At 44.7% G+C, this 14,622-nt stretch overlaps 1 protein-coding gene across 1 annotated transcript; it reads left to right on the top strand.

Moving 5' to 3' along the window:
• Positions 1-6,079: 6,079 nt before the first annotated feature.
• CFL2 (cofilin 2) lies at positions 6,080-10,677 on the top strand. The gene is made up of 4 exons (XM_027890163.1): positions 6,080-6,167; positions 7,610-7,917; positions 8,018-8,094; positions 8,187-10,677. Exons 1-4 carry the CDS (start codon positions 6,165-6,167, stop codon positions 8,297-8,299), a joined length of 501 nt encoding a protein of 166 aa, XP_027745964.1. The 5' UTR covers positions 6,080-6,164; the 3' UTR covers positions 8,300-10,677.
• The last annotated feature ends 3,945 nt before the right edge of the window (positions 10,678-14,622 follow it).

Genomic DNA, 14,622 nt, shown 5'->3' with positions numbered 1-14,622 from the left:
GGTGACAAAGGCAGTGAATTTTTGCTGTAGACTTGGAGAGGTTAGCGAGGGATAAAACTGCTATTGAAGAAGCACCTCCTGGGACCATCGCAGTGATTAACATCCCTGCTAACCTTAGGCATCCCAGCTTTATAGCTCCGCTAGAAATTCCTGACAGAAACCAGCAAAACTGTTATCAGCATCTCCTCTGTGTTACTCACACGTGTCCTTGAATAGTACCGGGAAGGAGTTAGGAGGCTGTTGGATTTGTCTGCAGCTGTGAGCGGATGCTGTGGGCGGGGGGAAAGGCACTTAAATAAGAGCTCCCAGGCATGACTTCCTATGTGTTATCCTCCTCTGGGCAGCAGCAACTCTGCTGCACTCACAGACAGCGAGGATAAAATAACATATTTCAAACTAAAAGCAATGTGCTTCAGCTCAAAACAAGCTGGCAGTATGTTTCAGGTTTTTTCATACTGGTTTCACAGCTGGCATGCTCTTAGTATGAGAGATTTTCACTTCTAGGGGACTCTGCCATTGGCTCCTTTTATAGGAAAAAGTTGCATGTATGAAACGAGAACACAAAGGGATTATCCAGGTTTTTCCAGGTGACTGATACATCTAGCAAATTACACCATTGCTTTTTAGCTGCTTGAAGAACATTAATGGGCTTTTTATTTTACTGGAATATTTAAATAATAAAATCTGTATCTAGTTTATTGTTACAGCCTATTCTCACAAAACCCTCTGGCAGCTCTTCCCCTAAACCCCTTACACAGCATAGAGGTCAGCTATATACACCTGGTTTTCTAAAAGTCACTCTGGCTCCCTTCTTGCCATTTCACTGTAATAAGCATTATTCTGGGATGTACAGCAATTACTGTGCTCCCAGAAAATTATGCTGCTTTTACATTTCCTCTCTTTAGGCAGGATCTACCATATTGCATCCGTGTCTGCCATACAGCCAAGGTTCTACTTAACCGTATGTGCAGGTATGTATCTCTCTCTGAGAGCTGGACATAACAGCCAGCATCAAACTCCTTGAATGTAGTGTTGTCAGAGGACGCTTACTGAGGATGCAAGGAAAGCCTGACCTTGCTGTTTGCTTGAAACAGAGGTTTCTAGAAAATAATTGTTCTGCCTACTTTTCCTTCCTTAGGAGGAGGGATGGTCTGGGTTTTGAGGAAGGGATGGGGATACAAACCTGTCTGTCCTGTGCCTGGGCTCACCACAGCCTTTATGAGTGACCCCAGGCAACCCATTAAATGGGATAAATAATACTAATCATCAGGCAGGGATACTTCATTAATAATTTTAATAAAGAGCTTTGGGACCTTGGAATAAAAACCCTACAAGTAGAAGTGGAAAAAACCAAACCAAAACAACCCCAAAACTGTCTTTACCAGGGAAGAGAAAGTTGTTTGAAAAAAAAGGTGATTAAATTGAATAATTGATACAGTCAGTCACTGGATGATCTTACAAATCCTTCCTTACCTGCTGTTATGCTGTAAATTTATCTCAGCTGTGAACAACAGGCAGCAAGAAAAGAGACTTGGGAAAAAACTGGGGAAAACAAATTCTGCAGGGCATAAAGGGATTACAAAGGCAAGCAGAGTAAATAGTAGTTATTTTGTCAAGTGCTACAAATCTGCAAATCTTTGTGAAAGCTGAATATGCGCTAATTATGTACAGCCAGTTTCTATGTTCTGTTTTTATTAATAAGACTGAGTGACGTTTCCCTGTATTTTAGACTTCAGGGGAAATTTTTGTTCTGTTTAACCATTTTTCTGCCATTAGTTTCCATGGTTCTCTCACAGGAGGAACTTTATTTCCTTTTTTGCTATGTTTAAATACCATCCCCAGAATGATGTCATTACGAGACATGACATTTTAATTCAATCTCTCTTTTATTGTCCATGATTCACTGGCACGCGTGAGTGACCAGCACTGAGAGTCACGGCAGGAGAGGGGGAATTCCACCCTGCACCGAAAAACATGTGGTTGCTGCTCCTCCCTCGAGCATCCACGCTGGCCCTACTGGGCTTACGCTGCTGCTGCTTCCTACTGCCTCCTTCTGCCTGGTCTTCTGGCGGACAGCCATAAAGACAGCTCGTCCAGGGAACGCGAAGGGTTGACGAGCTTTCCAAGGGGGGTGGGGAAAAAGGCTTTTCTTCAGCCACATCCCTGCACGGGCTGAAAAGCAGCTCTGCTTGGCAGGGAGAGGTGCTGCTTAACCCAGCTGAAGTATCCCAGCACTCAGCCGGCATCGCGGCTTGAGGAAGCGCATCCCAGCTCTCCCACCGCATCCCCGTGCTGCAGCAAGGGGTCGGAGGGGAAGCCTCCCGGAGCGCTGGGTGGTGGCTGGAAGGCGGTGGGAAGGCAGGCAGCCCTCCCACAGCAGGGACAGCAGCTGGCGCGCTGGGGCTGCGAGCGTGGCGGGACCGTGACTCAGCCGCAGGAATTCCTGGCACGGGCAGCCGGGAGGGTGACGCAACGGGCACGGCCCGCTCCCATCCCCGCCAGGCCAGCAGGCATGGCCCGACTCCTCGGGGAGCAGCCGCCAACACCTCGCTCGCCCTCAGTCCTGCCCAAGCCATTAAGAAGTTGATTGATAGATAGCCTCGCACCAGCACACGCATCCTGCCCCTTGCTGCGGGCTTCTGAATTTGCTCACATTGTCAAATATTGCTAACTTGCAGCAAAATCGTGCCAGGATCCACCACTTAGGAATCAAACATATTTACTGTATAATTTTTTAAAAGGAACGTATCTGCAATATAAGGAAAAGCAGAAAAACTCAGTGTTTGCCTTTCACTGAGGTTTTTTTCTAATACTTTCTTACATGACAAGCAGTTAGACTTCATCTTGCATTCTTTGCACTTCCACTAAAAATACAGAATTGTTGGAGGGAAACCAGACATTTTCCAGGGGTACACAGGAGAGTGAAGCAGAAAAGGAAGTGCTCTGAGCAACAGATCTCATCAAATGCAGTTTCCTTTGGAATTCTCTCTCAACAGCTTGATTTTTTGAACTGAATGGTATTAAGATTTTAATTTATTTCAATGTACACCTGTGCAAGTTTCTCTCCTTTCTCTTTGTAGTCCCCTTCCTGAAGATAATCTAACTACATCATAACAGCTCTGAGGTCTCCTAACTTCCAACAGGTTCCTGAGTTGAACTGGTAGACATACAGCCCCACTTTCTTCTATCTCAAATGAATTATTTTATAAAACTTAATTACTTAATTAAGGATCTTAATTACTTTTGTGACCTCTATTCTTCTGTCAGATTTAACTCAAATAAGCTAACAAGTTAAAAAGTCACAGAGGCAAGGACTATCCCAATTGAGAGAGGCCAAGCAGAGGCCTTGCTTCCATGGGAAATGAGTCTGAAATGGGAATGCTGAGTTCAGTAAGGCTGACAGAGAAGAAAAGACGAGGCACAGCATACTGAAGGAAAGGACCGTGATATCAGAGAACTTCAATGCGTAAGGCAACCTAGTCCATTATAATTTCTCAGTAATGAGCATCCAGGAGTTGAATCCAAACAAACAGTGCCTTCTGCTTCATGGTGAGTAATTTCTTCCATCCACAGAGGGTGAGGGGAGGCTTGGAGGTCTTCCTTAGAGGCATGTGCTCTGCAGAGGGTATCATTCACAAAGCTTTTAGTGCTGCTGCTGGGCTCTCTGAATCATTGGGCTATTTCAGTGGTGCCCGGTGGGATGCAGGTTGTGTGGCACAAGGGTAGTGAAATGCGATGCTTCCTGAGTGCAGTGAGATGCCAAAGTGGGAACCAGCTTTGTCTGTGTGTGCTCCAGCAATAAGATTTGCTTGGTCATTATTGCTTTTGGCTGGATACTGACCATTTCTCTGGCCTCCAAAGTTACCACTGGGCTCTATCACAAGTTCCTTCACTGCAGTCACAAGGAGTCCAAAGTTAATTTCCTTGAAAATGAAAAGCCCCTTTCTGTTTACCTGTGACCTGTTTTTCACCCCTGAGAAATGCTCTCCAATTCTGATAAACTTGTTTCTTTCTCAGAGATTTCTGTAAAGTCATAGTAAAGCCCGTGCTGCTTCTATACTCTGATGACTGCCAAGTACAGTCAGCGACGTGCAGCAGCAGCAGCCTTTAGTGCCTGGGTGCCTCAGGTATACACCTTGCGAGGTAAAGAGAGCAGCAAGCACTTCTGACTCATTATTCAGTTTCCATGGTGTTAAAGACAGAGGTTGAGTCACACACAATTTTGGATTTGTTGTCCTTGAGCATCTACCCAGATGTACAACTGTGGAGCTGGTAACTCCCCACCTTTGGCTTTATGAGCCTGGGATGTGCAGTGCAGAGGCCCCGCATGGGGGTGGCTGAGGGTGCACTGCAAGGGCATGAGATTATGGCACTTACACATAGAAGTTTCATGGTCTTGGGCACACATTAGAAGTTTGCTGAGCCCATGGCAGTGACTGTGGTCAATGGCACTGGGGCATGTACGGCACACTGAACAGATACAACTGCTTGCCAAGGAACTCCATGCTGCCGTTTGCCTCCCGACATTGCGTACGGCTGCAAGGACCTCTGTCTGGGACACTGGAAAGGCATGTGTCACACAGCCTGCCATGACACACTGCAGTGCCATGGTTTAGCATACATTAAGCCATCCTGAGGATCTGAAACCACTTAAGACCACTCCAGCCCATGACACTGTGCCAGAGCAGCAGATGACCAGGAATGGGGCAGTCAAGACTTGAGTCTAACAGACTGGATGTTTTCAGCTCAGGGGCAGCAGGGAGTCCTGAACGTGTGGCTAGAAGGAGCTGAGGGATAAATAAAGTTCCAGACTAGTGACTTCAAGGCTGATGGAGCAAATTTTGAATACTGAGGAATGTAATTCAGTCTTGAACAATTCTGTATTCAAAAAAGGCAGGATGTAACTCAAAAAGGATATTGGAAACATAGTGGCTCATCTGGTCAACATGGTAGTGTATAATAGTGGAGAAAGGGAGGGGGGGAATCACACATCCCTCACACATATATATGAATATATATGTGTGTATATATATACGTGAGGGTGTATCAACACATGCATGCTGACAAACACTAGCTTGCTGGTTTCCACCACAGTACTAGTAGCAATTCAGTGGTTTTGGGGAGACACAGCTGACTGGCCACAATTCAAGATGGGGGCTCCCGGGTACATCTGTTTGAGGTCCTGCATCTTTAGGATCTCCTGGTCTTCAGACACACCATTTCAGGGAGCCAAAAGCTGCATTTGACCGACAATCCTCTTGTCTACTTGGATGGGCTAGAGCTAAAATGCTCCATGTTCGTTGTCCTGTGCCTGAGGCCCTGTCTGGCTCAGTATGAACAACAGAAACACTGTCAGGAGTGTTGTCCTTATTTTCCTGTAGGTTATCTTCCCATCTTTTAATGCTGCACCTTCTGCCCTGCGTGCCGTGTCCCGCCCCACAGTCTGAGCAGCGCTTCCCAGACCGCGGAAGAGGCAGTTCCAGCGCCAGGTCGGCAGGCTTTTCCCTGCAGAGCGGGGGCACCGCGACAGCACCACCGCTCCTTTTCGGGCGGGGACCCAACGCCGCCCGTGCCGGCTCCGGGGCGTGTGCGGGCAGCCTGACAGCCCCGGCCGCGGACAGGGGCCGCGCCAAGCCCGAGCCTTTAGAGCAGCAGAAGGCACCTCGGCACGGGGACCAGCGCCGGGCGGGCAGCGGGGACTCAGAGCGGCCGCGTCACCACCGAGCCCGACTGACGCGCCCACGGCTGCTCGAGCTCCGCGGCGGGCGGAGGGGCCGCACTGCCCTCCCAGCATCCAGTCCGCACCGCCGGGGCAGGCCCGCGGCCGGCCAGGGGGAGGCCCGGGCCTGCGGGGCCCACGTCAGAGCCCCCGCGGTGCAGCAGCGGCACTGCCCGCGCCAGGCCGGGCCGAGTCGGACCGCACCGTTCGCGGGCCCTGCCCTGCCCTGCCCCGCGGGGGCCGGCCCAGCCCGGCCCGGCCCAGCGCGGCCCGGCGGCGGCACGTGGTGGCGGCGCGGCCCATGTGACCGGCCCTCCCCGGCCGCCGCGGCTCATCCCCCGCCCGGCCGAGTCCCCGCCCGCCTCGCCCCCAGCGCAGCGCAGCGCTCTCTGCGTGCAGCAGCCCCGCACCGCAGGCAGCCGCCGCCGCCCCGGGACCTGGCGCCATGGTAAGGGCGGCGCGGCGCGGCCCGGCGGGCGGGGAGGGCGGCGGGGGCGGCCCGGCCGGGCCGACCGGGGGCCCAGCGGGGCTGAGCGGAGCGAGCTGGGCCCGGCGCGGCCTCCGGCGGCCATTTTAGTCTAATTTTAGCCGGGTGCGGGGGGAAGGGGCGGCGGGAGCGGCCGCGGGGCAGCGGCGGGCGGCGGGCGGGCCGCGGCGGGGCCGGGGAGCGGCGGGCGGGCCGGGCGGGCGGCGCAGCGCTCCCTGCGGCACCGCCCCGGTGTGCGAGTGCCCCGCGGTGCGGGGCCGGGCGGGGTGGCGGGCCCGGGGAAGGGGGTCCCGCACCCCTCCCGCCGAGCCCCGGCCGCCCGGTGCGGCGGCCCGAGCGGCGGCCGGGCGGGAGCGCTGGGGCCGGGCGGGGGTGTGGGCGCGGGGCGGCGGGGCGCCCGTCCGTGCCCGCAGGCGGGGGCCGGCCCCGCGAACAAAGCGGGGAGAGGGGCAGGCGGCGCCCCCGGGGACAAAGCCGGCGGCTCCCTGCGATCCGCACCTGCCTTCCCTCCCCGGGCAGCCTGCGCTGGCAGCGCCCGCCTCGGCAGATGTAATTGTTGGACCGAGAGCAAGGGCGCTGCAGATGGGCTGAGCTCGCTCGCTCACTCGCAGTGGGGTTTGTTAAATTACTTTCCTTTCGCCTTGAGCTCCCCGTTTGCCCTGCCGGTTTTTTGTTTCCTTCCTGCTCTAGACTCCTGTTTAGAACGGCTTCCGAGCCTTATGGGGAGCTGTACAATTGTAACGATTGTAAAATTCTAACAGTTTTTTTTGTATGAAGGAAGAGCAGTCAAACAATACTCTCGCACCAGCATGAAGTAAAATTCGGGAGTTCTTGAGGCGTGGTGTTGAAGCTGACACAATGCAGAAAACATTTCTGTTGCTTGTAGGGCCTTACCTCACCCAGCAAAATGAGAGTCATGACAGTGCTGGATGTGAGCTGCTGCTGTAGCGTTTGTTCCACTAAAAGAAACAAACAAACAAAAAAAAAAACCAACTCCCCAAATGAACGACCGCCCTCTCATCCCAACCCAAAATTACAAACTCCTCTCATATGTTCAGTTCCTACCCCCATCCCTGTTCATCCCCTCCCCTCAGATAAGCCAAGTGCATGATAAGGTAAACTGCTTGAGTAGTACAGTTGTGTGCCTATTTGTATGATACTGCTATCCAGATCACAGCTGAAGATGCTGAGATCTGCAACAAGAAACTACAAAATTTACACCTTCTTTATATCTTCTGCTCCAATCCTGCAAGTACTCCTAAATTTGTAGTGTGTTCAGGTTGAGCATAGTATTTTTATTCTTATGGGGGCAGGCAGACTTTTATCAGGACTGTGGGCTATCATCTTTTCTAGCGAGTGTTAATTTTTGCTGTTTGAATTATTCCTTTGATCTCATTTTACAGGCTTCTGGAGTAACAGTGAATGATGAAGTCATAAAGGTTTTTAATGACATGAAAGTAAGGAAATCTTCAACCCCAGAAGAGATTAAAAAAAGAAAGAAAGCTGTTCTCTTCTGCTTAAGTGATGACAAAAAACAAATAATTGTAGAGGAATCAAAGCAGATATTGGTTGGTGACATTGGAGATACTGTGGAGGACCCCTATACAGCCTTTGTGAAGTTGCTACCTTTGAATGATTGCCGATATGCTTTGTATGATGCCACATATGAGACAAAGGAATCTAAGAAAGAAGACCTGGTATTTATATTCTGGTGTGTAAAAGCAAAGCTTGCTGTTAAAATTGAATAGTATGGAGCTACCACTGGATGACTGAGTAACTGTTTTGTTGTGGTTTTCTTCTTTTTTTTAAAGGGCTCCTGAAAGTGCACCTTTAAAAAGCAAGATGATCTACGCAAGCTCTAAAGATGCCATTAAAAAGAAATTTACAGGTACTGACCTAAAATATGTTTTGCTCATTAATTATAATGGCATTTAGATGTAGAGGTTCTCACAAGTACATTGTTGTCCGTCTATCTTTCAGGTATTAAACATGAGTGGCAAGTAAATGGTTTGGATGATATTAAGGACCGTTCAACACTTGGAGAGAAATTGGGAGGCAACGTGGTAGTTTCACTTGAAGGAAAACCCTTATAAAAAGACAGACAAGTGCCATCTGGATCTAAGGAGCTTCCATTTCTGCAGCTCGTTCAATTGGAATAGTATTAGTCTCCCTATCCCCTCCCCTCCTCAAAAAATAAGTCCCTGCCCTACCACCCTGAAGGAGATGTCATTGTTAAGCAGTCTACCAGTGATTGCCATTAGACTGTTTAATCCTGGTAGTTTTATGTAGGATCCAAGGAATGCTTTCACGTCATACTCTTAGCCAAAACTGACGTTGCAGGCATTCCTTGCAACATGTACAATGAATGTGATAGTTAATGTAAATAGTCTAGCAGACAGCAAAGGGTAAGCTAATTGAATGCCTTGAAAGTATTGTCCACTGGTCGGATGGTAGACTCTATACAGTATTACTTACAGTTGCACTTGATTGCAGTTCCATGAGGCTCTTGTGCATTCATACACCTCACCTGCCTTGACAAGCCTATTTTTGTGACATGGCAGCACACAACACTATGCATTTAAAGCACTTTTTTGTAATATGTTTGACCCGCCCCCCCCCCCAAAGGAATGCCAATTAAGTTGCTGTAACTGTGTCATCAGATTATTGTAGTACCTCAGTTTCATTCCTGTTACATGCATATCTTTATAAATGAAGTAGCTGTTACGATGCCTTTTGTTTTCCATTGAATGTACACTACTGAACAGGAGTAGAAGTTATCTGTTTACCATGTGAGTCTTGAAACACTAAAGTTTTGTAAAACATCAGTCATGGTGGCAATTTCTGTATTAAAAAGAGCCTTAAATGGAACATTGTTTTTTGAGATCAAAAATTGGCCACGTTGCAATAAAACTTGTGGCTTATTACAGAATGTTGCCTTGTTTTCATTGGAAAATATCGTTTTTAAGTGTTTAAGCATATTTCAAATAACTTCTGTGGAAAGTATTGTAAAGGTAAACAATCATTAATCTCATCTTAAATAATGCAAGTTTTTAATACTGATTTAGGCACTGCTTTACAATACTTTGTGGCTCTGTTCTGACCGTTCGATAAAGGACCTGCTCCTAGTTTACTGTTCAAGTAAAGAAGCTACCACTACTGGACACCATTATTTCCATGAAACACGTGTGTCAGAAATGTAAAAATACAAAGTAATTAACCATGCAGTGTGTTTCATACCTGAATGCTCTTAAAGTTCTACATGGCAGAGTAAAACCTTGCACGAGCTCAACTCCTTTTTTGGTAAGGTGATGTGTAATGCCAGTTATGTGCAGAGAATGAAACCAGGAAGGAATTTTTTGTTTCTCGAGTGTTGTAGTTAAGACCGACTTGGTACAAGAAATAGCCTAAATGAACCGTTCTACTTGTTAGCTTCTATGTAAATAGAACTGGAAAGTGTTTGCCACTACTGAGGCTTGCACTGGGGACGTGTTTTGGCTGAGAGCCAAATAATGCTCTCCTTATAGAGAATTTGATCTGCTCTGTGTGAGCAATCCTCCGTTAGCCAGAGCTATTTATGGCAAACACATGCTTTTGTATCTTGTCATCGTTATCCACAAATGGCAAAACTGGACATGATTCTCCTGGTATGCATAAAGGAGTGCTGTTAGGCAGCCACTGGCAGCTGAACTGTACATGCTGCTAGAAGGAATGCTCTTTATCATTACCTTATTTTAAAAAGTTGGTAGAGTAGAACTGGGAAGCTTTTAAATATGAGCCCTTTACGGTCAGTTCATAACCCTTTTTCAATGAGGAATAGATGATAATCCAATTTTTTTTTTTTTTATTTTAATAATTTAAATAACATAGTGGTGCTGTGTTTAGGCTCTCTTGTCCTGTAGAACTTTAAGACTGTTTCAGGCTTCTGGCTATCCCTATGACTTGCACACCTCATTGTGTTAGCTGTTCTATGTAGACTAAACTTTACTAGCATTTAACTAAAAAGGCATGATGACCACTGACTTACTAAGTGTTTTAATGAGTTTTGGTTTTGTTCTACAAAACTCTCCTTTCAGGTACCTTTTAAGGGTGAGAAGTAACTGATGGTATGCATGTTGTCTAGCTGAAACCCCTAACTTTTTATTCCTCAAAATAGTCTATTTCTGATCATTCATGTTGTGTGCAAAGCCCAGTTTAATGTAAAGATCTTCGTGCTTTATGTATGACTTAAGTTCAGTACAGTAAAATGAAATTACCTTTTAACTGATTTTTCACAACAAATAAATTTCTTCTTTAGAAAAAGCCAAAATGGAAAATGTTAAGTTTTAATAAACCATTTGAATTTTCATTTTAGACAGTAAACTTTTTTTAAGCAGTACTATGTTTAAATTTATTGTTTGTCTCTGCTGCAAACAGTCTGGAAAAACGTCTGTGGCTTCTCAGTTGAATACTAAAGGTTGGATTTTTTTTGTTTGTTTTGTTTTGGTTTTTGGTTTTTTTTTTTAACTAGCTTAGGTGTATATTCACTCAGTCCAAGTAGCTATGAAATTGAAGCACAAATTGTATTTATGTAAGATTCCTACCAAATTAAAGTTTTGGATCCAAAAGGATCAGCCTGCCTTCAGTTTGTTCTTGAAATGACTGACTGACTGATGAGGGGGTCCAATTCAGATGGCTTGGCTTTAAAACAAACAAACAAAAATGAACACAAAACCAAACAAAAACCAATAAAGTGCTACAGAACTGTTACTGTTTGAATTAGATGAAAGAAATGAGAGACAGCTGGCATCTGTTCCAAAATGGTTTGTCAGCTGTTGTTTTCTGTCATTATGCAAAATGGTGAGGGCCTCATTGTGATCGAGAAGTGGAGGAAAATCCTCTTAAGTTGAATATCTTCTGTGTATCTCCATGTAGATGTGACTTTCGGTATCTTGGCTTCAGTTATTTTACTGATAAAGAAATGTTAAATAAAATTTTCATGAGAGTAGCTTGTGCAGAAATGGCATTTTTCTTCTAAAAAAATATTTCAAAGCCAGCAGTTCTGTTTGATTTGGTAAATCCTGGAAGAGGTATAGGCATATGGGTTTGATTTCTCCAAAAAGGGAAATCAATCCAATACTAGAGTGTGTAGGTGAGGTTTATGCTTGTGGCGATTTTTGAAATGCAAACCTTAAATTTTGAGTGTAAGGATCGCTCCTAGTCACATCATGAAGTGGATTTTGAGTATGTTCAGTTAAAACCCAAAGTGTTTCTCTAGGTGGAAGTGTGTTTTCTTGCTGTAGGATTCCTTGAGTGATGGAATACAGCAGTTGCCACAATTCGATAATAAGCTTTACTCTTTTATGCCAATTCCAGTATAAACCAAATTTTCATTGTCTGCCTATTTTTTATAAACTTCTGTAAGTTCCTCTTAGTTTGTGGTGGCGAGTTAATGATTGTAGAGTGAAAACATGGCACTAATGGTGGATCAAAGATCATCAATGTAGCACCCGTCTATGAGTAATGAATTTCTTTGAAATATTTCTGATTTTGAAAACCTGGTATAAATAAAGTTAATTTAAATGTCTTCAGTTGTTGAGTTTGTTTGTGTGCTGGGCAGCACCTACACCTACACTAATCTCTTTGCTGTTGCCCTTGCATTGGGAGCAGCCTGGACACTGAAAGGAGAAGTAGTGGAATAGCTGGATTTTTGTAACAGGTTTCACCTGCCACCCATTCAGTTCAATACCCAGCTGTAGCAAAAGCCAGCACCAGTGGCTCTGGAGATGGCTATAAAGAAGTTTTGAGTGCATTGGTGCTGGATAACCTTTTTCTTTTGTTGGATCCTGGCACATGTGTTCAGAAAATTATATATTTTTTTTTTTTAAAGTAGCAAAAAAGTATGTTTACGCTGACAAGTCATTTTTTAATACTGGGAAGAAAGTGAACTAATGCAGTGTGAAAAAGGTGACTCCATGAAGAATTATCAAAAGATTATCCTTTTGGTATCAGTGGAATCTCTCTTGTTAAAATAAAATTTCTTAGATCTAGGAATTGATTATCTGGAAGAGAGTTAATTTTGTAAACAAAGCTGTCTAGAAACAGCTTCATTGGATTCTCTGGAGAAGGCAGACTTTTACACTGTACATTAACAATCTCTTTAGTGTTTACCTACCATAAATGTTCTACGTGGCTGTAGGGGACATATGTGAGATTATGCATTAAAAAAGAATGCAGGGTGTCATTTTGAAGTTTTTTAATTACTGCTTCGTTAAAAAAATATTTTGTTATTTCAAAATCAATATTCAGTGCTTGAGACCCTATTGAATTTGGACATTTCCCCACCTCCCATGCTGTCAAATCTGCAATAACCCCCGTACATCTTACTCTTCCTTGCAGTGTTTATCTGTGCATTCTACTAATGACATCTGAACTATAGTAAAAATTAAATTCTTTCATAGGAAAGTCAAACAGGTAACATAATCTATGTTGTTTGATGATTTAATAGAATTGTCTTTTTATATTGTAAAGCTCACAGAAAAAAAAAAGTGTGCTAATTTGGAGGCACAAAGTAGTTTTGACATTCCTAGAATTCTGTGATTGTCTTTTTAATATCTCATTGTAGGTTGATGTTTCTGTTGACACCTTTGCTTCATAGTTACATAGAAAACTAATGATTGGAAAAGAAACGTGAAGGTGTGCTGATTATTTTTTAAAGTTTCTAAATGTCAATTCAAAATCATACACAAACTTCAATTTCCTGCTGCTAACCTAATTTTTATTCTTGTGTGAACAGGCTTAGAATGTATGTGTAGCTGTAATCATGCCTCTTCTCTTCCACCTCTTTATTTTTAAAAACAGCTGTGTCACTGCAAATCCCTACCATCTGCCCGCCATCTTCTGTAAAGCTTTACGGACAATCTCCACTTGTACCTTTTAGTGTCATTTTTCCCCTCTCTTGTTTGTGATTGTTGGGGTTCGATATAGAAAAACTAACTGCTGTAATAAAAGCTCCTCGAAAGCTTTTCTATTATGCAGAAAGTTAAAAGCATCAGTTAGTCTCTGGTGAGCACAGCTGCAGGGTGTACATTGGCTTGAAAAAAGAGATGGGATTTTGAGAACCAGTTTAGAGAGCCTTATTTGTGTCTGCTTCCTCTTAGTGGCAGCACTGCTTTCATCTGTGACCTTCTATTAAGGCTAATGTGAGAGCTAAGCTTTTCGTCCATTTTGGCTGTTTCAACAGAAAATGGAATGTGCATGTAGCAAACAAGGTGCAGAAAGGCAGAGGAAGGTTTAGAAGCAGCAGTTTTCCATAGAGACCTGTACATCTGGTGGGGGGAAGGGGTTACAGCACAGAGGATTTGTTTCCTTTTAATTTCAGCAGGAGCTTGCAGCTGTAAAGACTGAGCTTATGTTATCTTTTGCTCTGCCTGAACATACTGATTCCACAGTCACAACTGTCTCAATGCTTTCCTGCAATGAAATGTGAAAACACAGCTCTGTGTCAATGAATTGTGGTTTACTCCTACAAAAGCCCCGCTACAGTAGAGCTCTTGGTTAACAATATCATATGGAGATATGCACCTAAGCGGCATTTCAACAATCCTTTAAAAATGTGTGGGTTTTGATTACACCAAATACAGTAATTAAGCTATTACATGGGGTGTGAGAATGAACAAGTATAGTTCTTTTAATTAGGTGACTGCGAGTGACAAATATAAGTCATGGTCATATTTTTGAATCTTAGCCCTGTTGTTAAAGTGTGACTTAAAAGGTGATACACTTCCTGGTCCACAGAATTCATTCCCTGCACACATTCTTTTAGGAAGCAGTAGCATAATTTTAGCTCTTCACTGAATATACTGATGCAGAATCTGTCACCCGAGGGCTTTTATTCGTCTGTTGTTAACGAATTCCTTTTGTAGTGCTGCATTATTTCTCTGCATCCACACTGCAAAATCAGTTCCCAGAACTCTCCTTCCAAGTAACCAGAATTCCTAAACAATATTTATTCTATGTGACTAAAGTAGAAAGGCATCTTGTAGAACACCCATAGGAAACAAATGCATGGCATTAGTCTGCGTGGCCACTGAACATGTTTGGCCCTGCATGCCATCTCTGACTGTTGGGTTATTCTGATGAGAAGGTCAGCTCATCCAGGTTTGTGTGCAACAGCCCAACACAGAGAATCTGTAATGATTTTATGTCTTAGTTTTGCTCAGATAAAGACTTTACAAGCTGACTGTGGTAACCACTTTTTAATGTTTTCTAATTTTATCTTTTTTTTTACCTTTTCTGACAAAAACACCTGGCTTTGATTCTAGCTGGTTTTATCAGTTTAGTTTGACAGGTGCAATGGTTGGAAGTATCTTCAGAACAAGCTATATTTAGATATATAACCTTTTGATAAATCTGGCAGTTGATTTGATCTCATTATTAT

This window comes from Empidonax traillii, unplaced genomic scaffold (assembly GCF_003031625.1).
Source record: "Empidonax traillii isolate 1590-97213 ecotype Southwest subspecies unplaced genomic scaffold, ASM303162v1 scaffold278:size663781, whole genome shotgun sequence".
NCBI classification, from domain to species: domain Eukaryota; kingdom Metazoa; phylum Chordata; class Aves; order Passeriformes; family Tyrannidae; genus Empidonax; species Empidonax traillii.
The sequence above is the reverse complement of the archived record's forward strand: the minus strand, read 5'-3'. Positions and strand labels throughout refer to the sequence as shown.